Genomic DNA, 14,685 nt, shown 5'->3' on the forward strand with positions numbered 1-14,685 from the left:
CGATATCTCTGCGGAGAGCTTTATTTATCAGGACAATATGAATCACCACAGTCACTCCTCAGCTTTACAGTCACAAACAAGATTGCTTTAATTCTCTTTGTGAATCTTTAACGCCTGAAACTGCGTACAGGAAAAAAAACAGCAAACACTTTTATAAACATTTTCACTTTGGTGCAGCTCTGCTATAATATGATGATCCAAGTTCACCAATTCATCTGAAAATCATTTTCTAAAAGAAAGATGATGATGAGACTTTGTGTACGTGGTCACTGCGTTTCCTCTGAGAAAATAGAAAATGATAAATGTTGTATTTTTTTATTTAAATAAAAATATATAAATGAAATTATTAACACAAACAACTGTGGGTATGAGACATCAGTGATGTACACAATACCTACCTGTGATCCACACATGATTCACACGGTTTCATTTTTAAACTTTTATTCACTTAAATTCTGTCGTGTTAGAGCAAGAACAAAACATTTATAATGTCCTTTGGTGGGATTTTATTACACTTTATTTATACTGTATATGTAAACTGATATTCTTTGATGCCAGCACGTTGCCAATACAAAGGAAAATCAACTGCACAACTAAAAAAAAAAGTAAGAAAAAAGAAATAAAATAGGTAAAGAAGGTGAAAAAGAAATGAAAAGAAGAGCGTTAAGGATTGCTTCTGCATGTGGACTTCTTTATAGATACATTAAAGGTTGCCTTTTTTCAATCACAGTTCGGCAAAGATACAAAAGGACTACATGACTCTTTTTTTTTTGTTTGCTCGGTGGAGAAAAGAACTTGCAAATACACTGATGGTTTTCTGCGCACCTCTCTTGTGCTCAGGTGAAAACCTCCGACCATGATGGCGGGGAGGTGCGGCGGCTCTAAGGTCGAACGAAAAAGAACCAGACACCTTTTTCTTGGAGAATCTTTTTTTGGAGAGGAAAGGACGGGGGGCAGGAGAGGAGGCTTCTTACACATGTGCATCACTAACATCGGACAAAAGAATCTTTCAACCAACGAGGGCTTACAGAGCAACGTTCACGAAAGCACAGGTCAGTGGCAGCATGGCGAGGGACTCAGCGTGGGGCGGCGGGGAACGGGATGAACAGGAGGGAGGATGACATAGAGATCGAAGGAGACACAGGAAGTGAGAGCAAGCGTTTTTTTTTTTTTTTTGTGTGTGTGTGTGTGTGTCACAAAGTGGCAGTCAGCACAGTTTTCCTTCTATCCACAATGCACTGACAGCAAAGAACGCGTTCCTGTGTTTTCTGCTCTTTTCGTTTTGTCGGTGTGCTCGAGTGTCACGGTCGCGCTTCGGAAGCCCGGCCTTCGCCGTTCTGCAGGGACAGTTTCTCTGAGATTTGTTTTTTTCCGGCGTCAGTCCAGCCAACATTTAACTCACAGAAGCATCCCGGAGGGGATCGGGCGGCCACAGTCGGCTTGTGCGGAAGCTGATTGGTCGCAGCTGTTGTTGCCGTGGCAATAAGAGAGTAAGTGAACAAGTCTGTCATCTCAGTTATCCCCTTCTCAAACTGGAAGGAGCTCAAGTACCTGGTATGGCTTAGAGGGGAGGGGAGGGAGAAGGGAGGGGGTGGCTTACTGTTCTTTGCTCAGTTTCCCTTTATATATATATATATATTTTTTTTTTTATAATATCATTTTTAAAAGTATATGTTTGTTCCTTTCTATATTATTATCTTTGAAATTAAATGAAAAGTGTTCACTTGTCTGGCACATTCCCTTTTCATCAGTGCGAGACTCCACTGAGTCTGGCGGGCGGAGAAGCTCAGTACAGTCCAGAAAGCACATGGTTGTTCTTTGTTTAATGGGTTGTTGATTATCCGAACGTGGGGGGGATGGGCGGGTCGAGGTGGAGGGGGGGGGCGGGGGGGTTGCGATTGTATCACTCCCACCAGGTCATGGGTCCCTTTAGAGCACGGCGGGCCAGCACGAAGCCTCTCTCAGCAGCACCGAGCTCAGCAGCAGCAGCATCAGCAGCAGCCTGAGGAACGACGGGGGCATCAAGGAGGCCTGGCCCGAATCGGGGCCCCTGCAGCCGCCCAGCTCATTTTCACAGCGGGCCCTCTCGCACAGCACGCCCGTGTAGTCCGAGGGACAGGTGCAGCGGACGTTGTTGACGCACGCCCCGCCATTTTGGCAGCGCAGGAGCTCGTTGTCACACACCCGGGCTGCGGCGGGGAGCAATGTAAAGACAGGAGAGAGGGGTGAGCGACAAATATGCAAGAGAGTTATTTTAGTAACACTTTACTTGAAGTGCATCAAAAGCATTTAATTACACTTTCAGCTAAAAACAGTCACTGTGGGGAGACTGGGAACTGTCACAAGCACTGAATCTCATCACTGAAAACTCAGAGGATTTCTTCAAGTAAAGTGCCACCGCATTTTATTATCCCTCAAATGCCTAAAGGACTAGTTCAACATCTGTTCTTTCACTTTATTCCTGAACGTGTGATGTTCAGACAGATAACACTCTCACACCTGTACATTTAGTGGCATAAAGATAGAAAAAAACAGTAGAAAAAAAATCACCCATCAAATGTTCCATCGCCTCAGTGCTCACATATTATCACATACACTACATTTGCTCCATTTACTTTAGGGAAAAACAAACAAACAAAGAAGCACAATAAATAGGCACAAGACACATGAAAAGATGGTTAATCAGTGACTTCTTGACTTGCGTTTGTCTTTATCCTTCAGCCCCAGCATCAGATGTAAGAGGGGTAACCATCGGAACATCTCACTCTCATCTAATTCCTAAAAAAAGACAAACTATTCCTTCAACCTCTCCTGATTCCAATAAACTGTTCAATAAGGGTTTCTCACTCCTGGTCTCGGGGAGCCACTGTCCTGCAAGTTTTAGGTGTTTTCCTGCTCCAATACACCTGCCCAGGACCATATAATATAATATAATATAATATAATATAATATAATATAATGTAAAATAAAATAAAATAAACTAAAATAAACTAAAATAAAATAAAATAAAATAAAATAAAATAAAATAAAATAAAATAAAATAAAATAAAATAAAATAAAATAAAATAAAATAAAATAAAATAAAATAAAATAAAATAAAATAAAATAAAATAAAATAACAACTCACAACACTCTTAGAAATAAAAGTGCTAGAAGTAGAACCATATAAGGTTCTTCGGCTTGTCCTCATAGGAGAACCCTTTTTGGCTCCAGGTAGAACCTAGAACCCTTTTGGAGGGTTCCACCAAGAACCCTTTTAAAACCCTCTATTCAGAAAGGGGTTTTAAAGGGTTCTCTGGATCAAAATCTTATTCTTATTCTTATTCGAACCATTAGTGTTACCAAGAACCCTTGAAAAACTCTTTGTTTAGGAAAGGGTTCCAGGTAGAACCTCAGACCTTGTAGAAGGACCCTTTTGGAACCCTTATTTCTAAGAGTGTAGCAGTCTATATACAATAACAAAAGTCTTTATAAATACCTGGCAATCATCAAAATCCAATGATCATTTAATAATGTCCATTTCTCTCACACAAACCTTATTAAATTTTCTATTTTACAAGAGCGTAATCTATAGTTTCTTCAGTCAAAGCCTGAGCAGCTTTCCCCCACAAACAGCAGTGACTTGAGATAAACTGAACGCCAGGTGTAAATCGCTGTATATTTAGAGCTGGGACACTGAGACCACTCTTTTCCCAGTGGAGGCAAGCTGTCAAGCAAGCTGGAGGCAAACAAAGCAGTGCAGCACAAACTAATAACCAGCAGAGACAAATAAACAGTGATAAACACAGAGGCCACTTCTGCCCATTTCAGTCCTTTATGGGAGTGGAAAACAATGTGGTGAGCAATCTATGAACTCTATGGGACATAAATATCACAACAACAAATACCGAGCCGCTCTCCTAATACTCAGAATTGGATGCACGCTGTCCCCCAGGAGTAGCCAAATGGGGCTTTGATGGGAGGCTCGTTAAGAAACATTGACTCTGCGATTCCTATTTGTGCTTCGTCTGTTTAGTTGGAGAAACAGAGGCTGCTGTTTGGCTCAGTAAAGTTGTGCTGTCAGCCACAAAACCCTCCCCCCACTCCCCTAAAAAACTGTAACTTTGTCAATTATTTTCCACCATCCAGCTGACGTATCAATGTCATAACCAAGTCTCCAAACTCCAGTAACAACTCAATAAACAAAACCACAACCGCTTCATTCTGGGGAAAGTCGGATAAGGCACACACATCCTCCAAGACGATGGTGAAAATCAATCAAGTGCCTTTGTAAAGGCCTTAAGAGACTCCTTTAACGAGCAGTCACTTCATTCCACACATTTTAAAGTGGTTTACATAATTGTTTGTGTTAAAAAAATGACATAATCAGAGGGATATACAGAGATGCAGTAGAAGGACAGTTGTTTACACCTGGTGACCGCATCACACATGGACGGCTCTAAGGCTCGATCCACACTGGATGTGTTCATATCCAGTGTGACTGCTGTGTTGTTCACACAAGGAGCGTGTGATCAACACTTTGAAAATCATACAAAATGTGCAGTAACACGTTACATTACAGCAGAGAAAACAATAGTATGGGAATCATTTATAATAAGGAGATAATATTACAGTAATATTAGAGGTTGACAGATGTGTTTTTTTTTTAATAAATCAGGGCAGCCAATGGCCAGTAATTGATGCAAATTATTATTTTTTTTGGCCCATAAAACTTGCCAATTTTCTTTTTTTCCCTCAATCTGCTAAATTATACTTATAATACAATAGAACCATTGCTTGACTACAAAACACTTATGGTCTCTCCAATCTACATTTAATGTTGAAATGCATTCATATTACGACGGAGTACTAGGGCCAAACAACCATCTTGCCGCAGGTTGCAGCTGGTTGTCTTTCTTTGTTTAATAATGACTTTATTCTGGTAATATTATGACTTTATTCTCAAAAGATTAAACTTTTTTTTTTGGCCCCAATACTCTGTTGTATTCAGAGAAAGTATTTTGTATAAAAACTAAATCCCAATTCCATGAAATAAGGCCAATGTTGATTAACCCTTAGAACACATGCAGCTGCTGCTCTTTTCCATTACTCTGTCAAGACATATAAGAATGTGCAATTTAGAGTGATATATAGATTTTTTTCAGCACAACCTATTCTATAATCTAAGAAAAATATATATATATATTTAAAATTTTGTATTTTTGGACTATTTTCTGCACAATTATCTCTATATCTTTATATTTTTAAACATGTGTTATAAAATGAATCATAACTTTGACTCAACAAGACAAATGTTTTTTGTAAAGCCTGAAGATATGACCGAAAGATACACACCACCAGGATGTCCATATAAGGAGTTGTGTATTATTCCAATATTCCCATGGTAATTTACCAAGGGTGCACCTGCTGCATGGATCTGTGTCGCGTGAGCTCTAAGGGTTAAACCTTTTACCTCTAAGTAATACTGTGTTATTTCCAAAGTAAATCCAGGTAATGGCTTGGTAATACATAACCAGGTCATTACTATACTGCAATGTAACTGTAACATTTCAAATACTCAAAATACTCCTCTGTACTCAACTAAACAAAAGGATTCTTTAGATTATAATCATTTATATAGATTTTATTTCCTCTAATATAAGCCAACTATGAAGGAACTGATATAGAGTTGTCCACTTGTGATTGCATCTCCCAGGACAGATGTTGTCACCAGATGTGACCAGATTTAGATAACAAAGCCTTCCACTGCCACTCAGATTACAGACAAAGTGACGCAGAGAGTGATCTGCTTGTTTTCCACCGGGCTCAGGAGTCAGAACGGTGTTTCACTTGGAGGGCGACACCGTTGGCTAACGATAGGTGTGAGGGATCACTACCTTTAGCATCACGGATGCCCTCCTCAGCCTCAATTTAGAACTGGATCACTGTGTTCCAGAAAGGAGGCTGAGGCCAAATACAGTAACATTTGGATGACTTATATCCTCTAACTACAAAGACATATCAATTATTTTCTTCCGACTCTCTTTAGGTTGAAATAAGACAAATACCACACTGAGACAGAGATTCAAGATGCTGTTGCATTTTGAAAGAGTCATTTCATAGCAATAACGGCACGGGGCATTATGGGTAATGATATTGTGCAAGGTGGGGGGGCGGGAGGGAGTTTGGACTGTTGAAAAAGTTAGTTGGAGTAAAAATGATTACGCTGAGAGCTCTGAACCTTTACCTTTATCACCTTCTCTCCACATGTAAACAGCAGCTCGCACAGGAAGTAAATGACAAAATGTGTCGCGTTTGCTTTTGATATGAGTGATAATATTTAGAGAGAGAGGACCAAACGAACTAGGTGTGCCTGTCTGGGATGTGATGTGTTTGACAAGAGATCTGAGTTTTAATTGCATTCTTCAGTCTGCATGCAGATCGAGTCTCGTCCATGCATAGAGGATGAGCGCTGCAGCAGCAGCAGCGGGGAAGCAAGGCGAGGGCAAGACTGCAAAGTTTGCAAACTTCTCCGGGTGTTGAGCAACTCAGCGGGACAATCTTTCAGGGAAAACATTGTGTTTTTTTTCCTCCTCTTTTAAGCCTAAGGTGTGAGTGCAAAGTAAACAATTTGTAGGTTATTTTTCAAATTCCAGCGGAAAAAAAAAACTGACTTTTCAGAGAAATCCACAGCAGAGGAGAGCAAACTCATCTCTCCGACGCAGCCTCAGCAGAGTGGAAAACATGTAAACTGTCACATCCAGTGCACCAGAACCAGATATGACGCAACACTAGACTTCTTCTTCACTTTCTCACTCTCGCTCTACACATGTACAGTGCAGAGAACCTCCTCAGGTGGGAGTTGCTGAAAGGCGCTCTGGGAAATGTAGTCAAACATGCAAAACTGAAACAAAAGCAGATTAAGCAAAGTGAGCACAGCAAGAGAAGAGAGAGAGAATCACATCTACATATTTATCCCACGGAGGGTGTTTTCAGGTGCTGCGTTTTCACTGAAACCTCTCAGGTGGAGAAACAGTCTGAGGCAGCAGACGTCGACTTCAACACAACTTCACTCAATAACTGCTTCAGACTGCTCTGACACATGGAAACTACTGATCCATAATATTCTGTCGGGCTGCGTTTGACTTCCCATCTGTTGAATCAGCCCCACGAGAACAAATATTTTTCTTTTGCCTGGTTTAAACGTAATCAGTGTACTGCCTTTGTTGTTTTCAAAGCTGTCGACCGTTCATCTGCTAATTCGCAGTTTGTCCAAAAGCTCATTTGTGATAAGGTGACATGGGATGTGAGCCATGCAAACCTATGCCTTCACAGCAACGGATGCATATATTTGTACCCTTCAGTAAACAACCATCTCTTTCAGGAACTCTTTCAGGAAATAACGTATTATTCATCTTACAATGAATTGAAGTGATCATTTTGCGCAGTTTCAGGTGCAAAAAGCAGCACACACAACACATTTTTTCTCTAATTGACATCAAAACCTATAAAATGTAAATAAACTGCTCAACAACATATTGACTGGTTTATATAAAGATGCATATATTCTCAAAACAACCAGCCCTTTAAAGTCTATTAAGACTAATTTTTAATTTTAATCATAACTGCCACAACAGGAGCATCAAGTGAGTAAACCATTTAAGTTTTCAGTAATCACAATACATTTGCTGTAGATTTGAAGAAGGAAAGAGCGTTCACTGATCCCATGGCCGAGTGGTTTCTCTTCTTTTTTTCTTCTACTAAGTATTTTATGGTCGTTGAACTATCCCTGACCATTACAAAAATGATAAAGAATTTAAGATAGGAATTCAGAAATGAGTGACAGATGAAAAATGCTTTAAATGTTAAGAATAAAACCTTGCTCATACCAAAAATGCTCAGACAATGTAACATCCATATTGTTATCCTTATCCTTAAAATACTTCAATTAAATGTGATAAATAAATAAAAACGATTAACCTTAGAAGGTACACATTTACACTTCATTTTAGTCATACATCTCAAGATGTTGAACCAGAACATGAGGCAAAAACAAGCTCCAATAAAAACACAGGCACATGTAGTGATCTCTGCATGGACCCTGACACTTTTCCGTGTTTCATTTTAGTTTTTACTCAAGTCTTTTTTTGGCTTACACTTCTGTTATCTGCACATTTTGCATGCACTGACTGAAATGTGTCGATGTGTGGTTTAATCTAGATGAACTATAGTCCAGTTGGCCACAGACCCAGTGTCACTGGTGGCTGTGGTCTGGAAGCAGTCTGGCATGGAAGGTGTATAAACAGCAGATTAAGTTTGAGAAGAACACATTTAGGCTAAAACTGTGATTATCTGAGTCAACTGCCTTGATTGTGATACACTGAAATAATCTATTGCAGTTTTGTCTCTCAATTAACTGCGACAACTTTGACCTTTACTGGAGTAATTTCATTTTATGAGAGTAACTGTAGGAGTTATATTATCTTTCCATTGCCGCACACAGACTAGAGAGACAAGTAGGCTGATGATTTCTCACAATCACAGTGACTGTGCATGAAACATTATTTATTCTGTCAAGGAAACATGACAGAGAGAAATTAAAAGTATTCATTTATAGGAAAGTAAACTGTTCGCATCCTGAGACTCATTAGATGTGAGCTTTTACATTTACAGTGAATAATAGGATGGACGCTTATAAGAAACTCTTAAATTACACTGACTCTGTTTAAAAATGTGCTATAAAAATAAAAACAAGTTCTTTGTGATAATTTTACTCGGTTCTTACACCCTACAGGCCTCCACCAGACATGGTTCCAACAGCATTAAACCCTTTTCTTGCCCGCATTAAGCAGCTTTATTCAGGACACCTGTGTTAGCCGGGACAGAGATTAATGTTGAGCTACAGGAAACAGGCACATAGGTGTCACCACTCAGTGCAAGAGCTCTATAAGCATAATCGCAGTTAATAACATGGTCGCAAAAGGTGGGTCTCGGTGGGTCAAATGTCAATTTGCAGCAATTATGAGCTGTTGCTGGCCATAATTTCAGCGGTGCTTTATCGTACCAATGCAAGACAAGTGAGTGAAATCCAAGAAAGCTTAAAGATTTGTACCTAAACTGTCCATGCATTAGTTATAAAATACAGAGTATAAGCAGAATTTCCCGTGGTGGATTTAAAGTTCAAAGGGGGGGTTATTTTTCCAACTTGTCAGAGGGAAGTAAACACCTTGTCATGAGGTGTGCACTTTTGTCTACCTCCTGTACGTTTGACGTTGAAGGAAACAATGAAAAATTGGTGACATTTGAAGGGGGGGGAGACTAGACGAAGAGGCATGCACTGCACAGTGACCAGAGGGAAATATACAGAGTGCAATAATAAATGGACTGGAAGTCAAAATGACCTGCACTCCCCTTCAAACAATGTTCATGTTGAATGACATTGTCCTGGTGTGGACTAGCAAAGGGGGAGCAACTCAAACAGATCACAAGCGGCCTGTCCAGCGGTCAATATTGACTCAGCTGTTGTGTTGCTGATGTGCGACATAGCGGAATAACTCAGTTACTGAGCAGCATGCATCCCATCAGGCCTTTGTTTTTCTCTTTTCTGTAAAAGGGCAGCAGCTGATATTGGTGATAATAAAGCATGTTCAGGTTAGTGATAAAATGGCTTAGTAAACTGGGTTATTGCATGTTTTGGGGGGTAAGTCTGTTATGTGTGAAGGAAGGCAGCTAGGCAGTCATTTTCCAGGTGGAGCTTAGGAATCACACAGAGAGAAAAGAACATGAGAGGGAGAGCAGAGAGACACAGGCAGGAGCTGCACAGGGAGGGTTGTGGTTCTACTTACATTTGCAGCCATCGTCCCACAAATAGCCGGGTAGACACTGCTGACACTTGTGCCCTGTAGTGCCCTCCTTACATATACAAAATCCTGTGCCATTACACCGATCACTGACTGAGCCAAAGGGATTACAATTACACTCTGGAAAAACAAGACACACATACACACAGGCTGGAAACGTGACTTCCTCATTTTCACAGCGTGGACCGCAGTCCTCAAACTCAACAAGAAGCTCACCAAAGCGCTTTGTTATCTTTAAGAGAGGGGGGGGGGGGGGGGGGGTAAAATGCTACCATTTCAACTGTTATGGAGACAGAATGAGGAAAGAATGGAGTTGACTTTAGATGCATGGACACATTATAATCATTACAGCATATACATTGTTTACTTAACTGTTACATAGATAAACATCGTGCAATGATGCAAATATGCAAAGCATTATCCGTAGCTTTGAATTATGATGGACATAATGAGCTAATCTGCACATGCTTTTCTTAAATCTGATTCATTCATTCAGAGAGAGACCGAAGAGGATGGCAAGAACAGAGGGGATGTGACGAGCATATGTTGGACGGATGACGGTCAATGAAGCGATGTGAATGTGAGGAATGAGAGCGTAAGTACATTGAAATGGGCATTGTTGGTTTTATTCTCCCTCATTTTTAACTGACCTAACCTTAAAATGCCTTTTTACCATCAACAGAAGTTCCTGTTTATTTCTTTGGAAAACCTTTTCTAAAAAAACAAACAACTATACAACTACCTGTCATGTTTCGGACTACCTACACTGAGCTGACCTTTCAGCCTTCCACAGCCACTGGAGCACTCTGCAGTCAAAGTGACACCTATTTTGACAGTCCCTGACCATCACACTGCACCGTCTGTGGTCGCTCTGGCTGCACGTGGCTGCACCCGAGTGGCACCCAGGGGTCAGGGAAGAGGAGCGAGGTGACGGCAAGTGACAAAGGGGGTGGGGGGGGGGGGGGGAGTTGTGGTTCAGTGACAGAGAGGAAGGGTGACACCGAGCTTGGCACGAGTTTGTGCCTCAGTGACTCTTAACGCCTTGTGATAGGTTTCAGCTGCTACTCCTGAGGCCACTTCACATATATGACATATGCACTTGTGTGGCACCTTGGACTGGCGGTGTGACTTCTCTGCGACATTTCCCTCAGAACTCTTGTTGCCTGTCAGACGCCCTTCCATCACCCCCAAGGACTCACAAATGCACATGGCACTGAGTGCTCAGACTCCACATGCCAGCTATGGAGTCATATGGGGAACCAAACTTAGGCCTGATGATTTATGTGAAATGCTATTTCCTCACATTTGTAAGGAAATGTAAACAAATGCAAAATGAAAGCATAGAGGCCATAGACAAAAAACCCTGCCAAAAAAACAAACAAATTAAAATGTAATTGTAATAAACATTTTGCGTTATATTAATCTAAAGAAGAGAAGCATAAAGAAATAGCTGGTCTCTTCTGCTACCTCTTTTAAGTTTTGCTATGGATTTAACAAAGTTATGTCTTTAGGGGTTACTTTGCTTAAGTTGTTTTGGGTTATTTAGTTAATTTGTGTTGAAGAGGTTCCACTCTTTATGCAAAAACTTTTCATAGTCGGTGTTTCCGTTTGTGTACATACTCCAGAAAGGAAGTACGGCAGCTTTGTAGTACAGCATTAACTCTAAATTCAGTCTGCAGATTTTAATACCAAACCTGAATGACCTGAATATCACAAGTCTTCAGTTGTTGTGCGTCTGACTTAAGCTGAGTTCCCTAATGTCCTCCATAAAACATTCCTCAATCCTGACAGGGAGGTTAATGAGTGACACCATCGGAGGAAGATGTGGAGACCACTGAAAGAGATGGAGGGTGCACAGATGATGAAGTGGTGGGGGGATAGACAGGAGGTGAGGTGAAGGAAAGTGTGTGAAAGCAGGGTGGCAGTGAGAGGGGGCAAGTAGGGGACTAACCTATGCACACATTTTCATCGTCCAGTTCTGCCGAGGCATTGCGGTAGTAGCCCAGCTTGCACAGTTGGCAGTGCTGGCCCCTAGTGTTGTGCTTACAGCTCACGCAAATGACGGTGTTTAGCAGCTCGATGTAGCTGCATCGGTTGGAGTGGCCAAAGCATTCGCAGTCTTGCAAAGAGAGAGGCAGTGTGAAGGAGAGAAAGAGAGACGCGGTAGGGAATGTAGAAACTGTTGCTGGAAGTGCTACGACGGTGGGGTTAGCAAGAACTTGAGCGAGGCGCCATGGCATGCAAGGTTTAACATGGTGACTGCCTTGTGGGGCAGGAGATGATGGGGAGGGGATGAGCGGGAGGACTGTTTCATGATCCGTCTGGCATGGACACAGCCAGAGTTAGAAGAAGACATCACATCAAAAAGCAGCGTGTTAGTATAGGGCTCGGAGCGATCACATCACTACAAACACACCACAACGACAAGGCGAGGAAGACTCTTGAGATGGTGGCACAGATACATGGTCACATCAGGAACACCACACAGCATACGACAGGTCAAACCATGAATGAAATGTGTTTTCAACTCAGGAAATCACACAGTGTGTGAGGAAATCCTGCTTTTTGCCGTGTAATTGAGATCGTAAATGTGGTTTATCTGGTTTGACGTGATAAGAGAGAGAGGATGAGATGACACTCTGAATGCCTCTTCATGTCACAAACCCATGGAATGAAATGCCCGGTGAATTTTAAGTCTGGCAAACCCATAACTCGTCAAACAAACACGTTTAAAGTCGCTTTGTAGTTGTTTTGAATGCTTGTTGCAACCCTGCTTCCTTGGGTCAGAAAGGCAACTGTGGTGCGAGGTGAGCTGCAGTTGGGAGAGTGTGTCATTGCCTGCTGTACAGTGTTATGTCATTCTCAGTTAGAAATATGGAGTTGAAAACCTCACACTGCAGACTATGATAGTCACTGACAGCCCTGCCCTCAGGGGTGCAGCATAGGGGGATAGGGGAGGGGGTCGCCCCAGCTCAGCTCTCTCCAAGTGAGGATCAGTCTGCCATGCTGACTGACCACTGACACCATGTGACACGGTGCAGACAGATGTGACCCTTAAGCCTCACTGGCAGCCGCTTGGACACAAAGCCCACTCACAGATCCAGAATAGATGGGGCTTCGTCCAAGGGATTGTGGTTATTAAGGATCTGTATTGAGGTCAGGTCTGGCTACTAACAGCCCAACAAGGCTTGGAAACGAAGGAGCAGTACGTCTGCCACCTAGTCCACTCTACCTTTCACCTGAAGCAGAGAGTCTTGTCTAAGTGTTAGCTGGCTACAATAAATACCTCACTCTCACAGGACAAATAATCTCTGCTTTCCAGAAATAGGCTATGGTCATAAATCATGCACACACGGGGAAGAAAAAGTCTTGAGTCTTGGAAATACACTCCCAAAAATAGTCATGGGCTCAAACACCCACTTTATTTGCACTGAAAAAGATATGATTCAGAGGGACTTTTGTAGTATTTAGAAACATTTCCATAGGTGAACGGATCTGCATCAGGCCATCTAAAGGGAAAACCACTGGTCCAGCATTGAGCTGAGATATGGATGCAGAATGCACGTGCATCAGGTTTGTGCTATGGGGTTAGGGGCTTACAAATAAACATAAAACACCAGTTCATAAGTGGGAAGGTTTTGGGGGGAGGGGGGGGGATGTCATCTTGGGTGGACATTGAATTCCAGAGCTCCTACCTCGCTTGCTGTTTGCAACGTAGACAGAAGGGGCAGTGGACAATGCAACTTGAGGTGCTACTAGAAGCAAACGACAACATCAACGAAAAAAAAACAAAATAAATATTTCGATCAAACACAAAATATGTAATGTTAGAGAATTAATAATACTGAGCCTCATGTGTAATGAATATAACTGTAAAAAAAAAAAAAACATACGCAATAATGATGAATGATGGCACTGGGAAATAAGGAGTGACATTGCCAAGTGAAGTTGGCTGCGTGTCGCAGCATCTGTTACACATGCCTTCAGTGACAAACAATTCAAATATTATGGCTTCTCTTTTATGCCTCATTTCATTAACAAGTGATTTGGATAATTCGAAAGCCTCTGCGTGTGTTTTTCCTAGACAGAATCTGTCTCCTGAAAGGCTACACTACACTTTGGTGGACGCAAGCCAAGGATTTTCACCCTATAAATCAGGGCACGGGAGAGTGGGTCTGGAAGCTGGCTCTCTGTGACCACATCAATCCCTCCATTTCTTTTCCGCTCATAAAACAAACAATGGCGAAAAATGAAATAATAGGCTCAGCTTCTGCCATGGTACTGGGCGACATAAGCTTGCATGTGTGCTTGGCTGCAGTCATGGAAATGCGGAGCCAAGTGGTTTGGTGCTAGGTGTTTTCAAGGTGGCTGCACATCCCATCCACAAGGCATATTAAGCTAACCTGAAATCACCCTGTATAAAACCACGGTGGAACCTGTCCAGGTTTGCTTCATGATGCACTGACGGCTGACTTACATGTATGCTTTGTGTTAATGCTCAATAGTGGACGGGCTGACGATTAGTATCAGTCATGTCTGACTATCTACAGTTGCTAATGTTGCTAAAGTGATGTGATTTCCGCTGTGTAGGCCATTGATGGGTCTGATAGAAAAATGTTTTGTCCTAGAGCTCCATGTGGAATGTGTGGTGTTTGATCTAAACACATCAAATTTATTTGATTGTCTAGCGCCTGTTGGTATCTGCAGAGCTGATTTGATTGACTTTGATTGGAAAGTTTTCTCGACTTCTTATGCACGCAATACGAGCAAATTGTAACAAAGGATCCATAATGCAGTTTGGCAAAGCCCGACGGTGCTTTATTCAAAGGGAACGAGAAGGCTTACA

The 14,685-nt window shown here is 41.7% G+C and overlaps 1 protein-coding gene across 3 annotated transcripts in view; it reads right to left on the reverse strand.

Moving 5' to 3' along the window:
• Positions 1-1,929: 1,929 nt before the first annotated feature.
• Positions 1,930-14,685, reverse strand: part of ntng1a (netrin g1a) — a gene marked incomplete at both ends in the record, with an annotated part of 97,491 nt that continues 84,735 nt past the window's right edge. For 2 of the 3 annotated variants that reach the window (XM_083901641.1, XM_083901640.1), the window contains 3 exons: positions 1,930-2,189; positions 9,825-9,959; positions 11,791-11,958. In XM_083901641.1, the coding sequence (XP_083757767.1) occupies positions 1,930-2,189; positions 9,825-9,959; positions 11,791-11,958 (563 nt within the window). Of the gene's footprint in view, positions 2,190-9,824; positions 9,960-11,790; positions 11,959-13,534; positions 13,595-14,685 lie in introns of all 3 variants that reach the window. The other variant, XM_083901639.1, reaches the window with a different exon arrangement.

The sequence above is a fragment of the Microchirus variegatus genome (assembly GCF_963457635.1).
Source record: "Microchirus variegatus genome assembly, chromosome: 15".
Taxonomy (NCBI): domain Eukaryota; kingdom Metazoa; phylum Chordata; class Actinopteri; order Pleuronectiformes; family Soleidae; genus Microchirus; species Microchirus variegatus.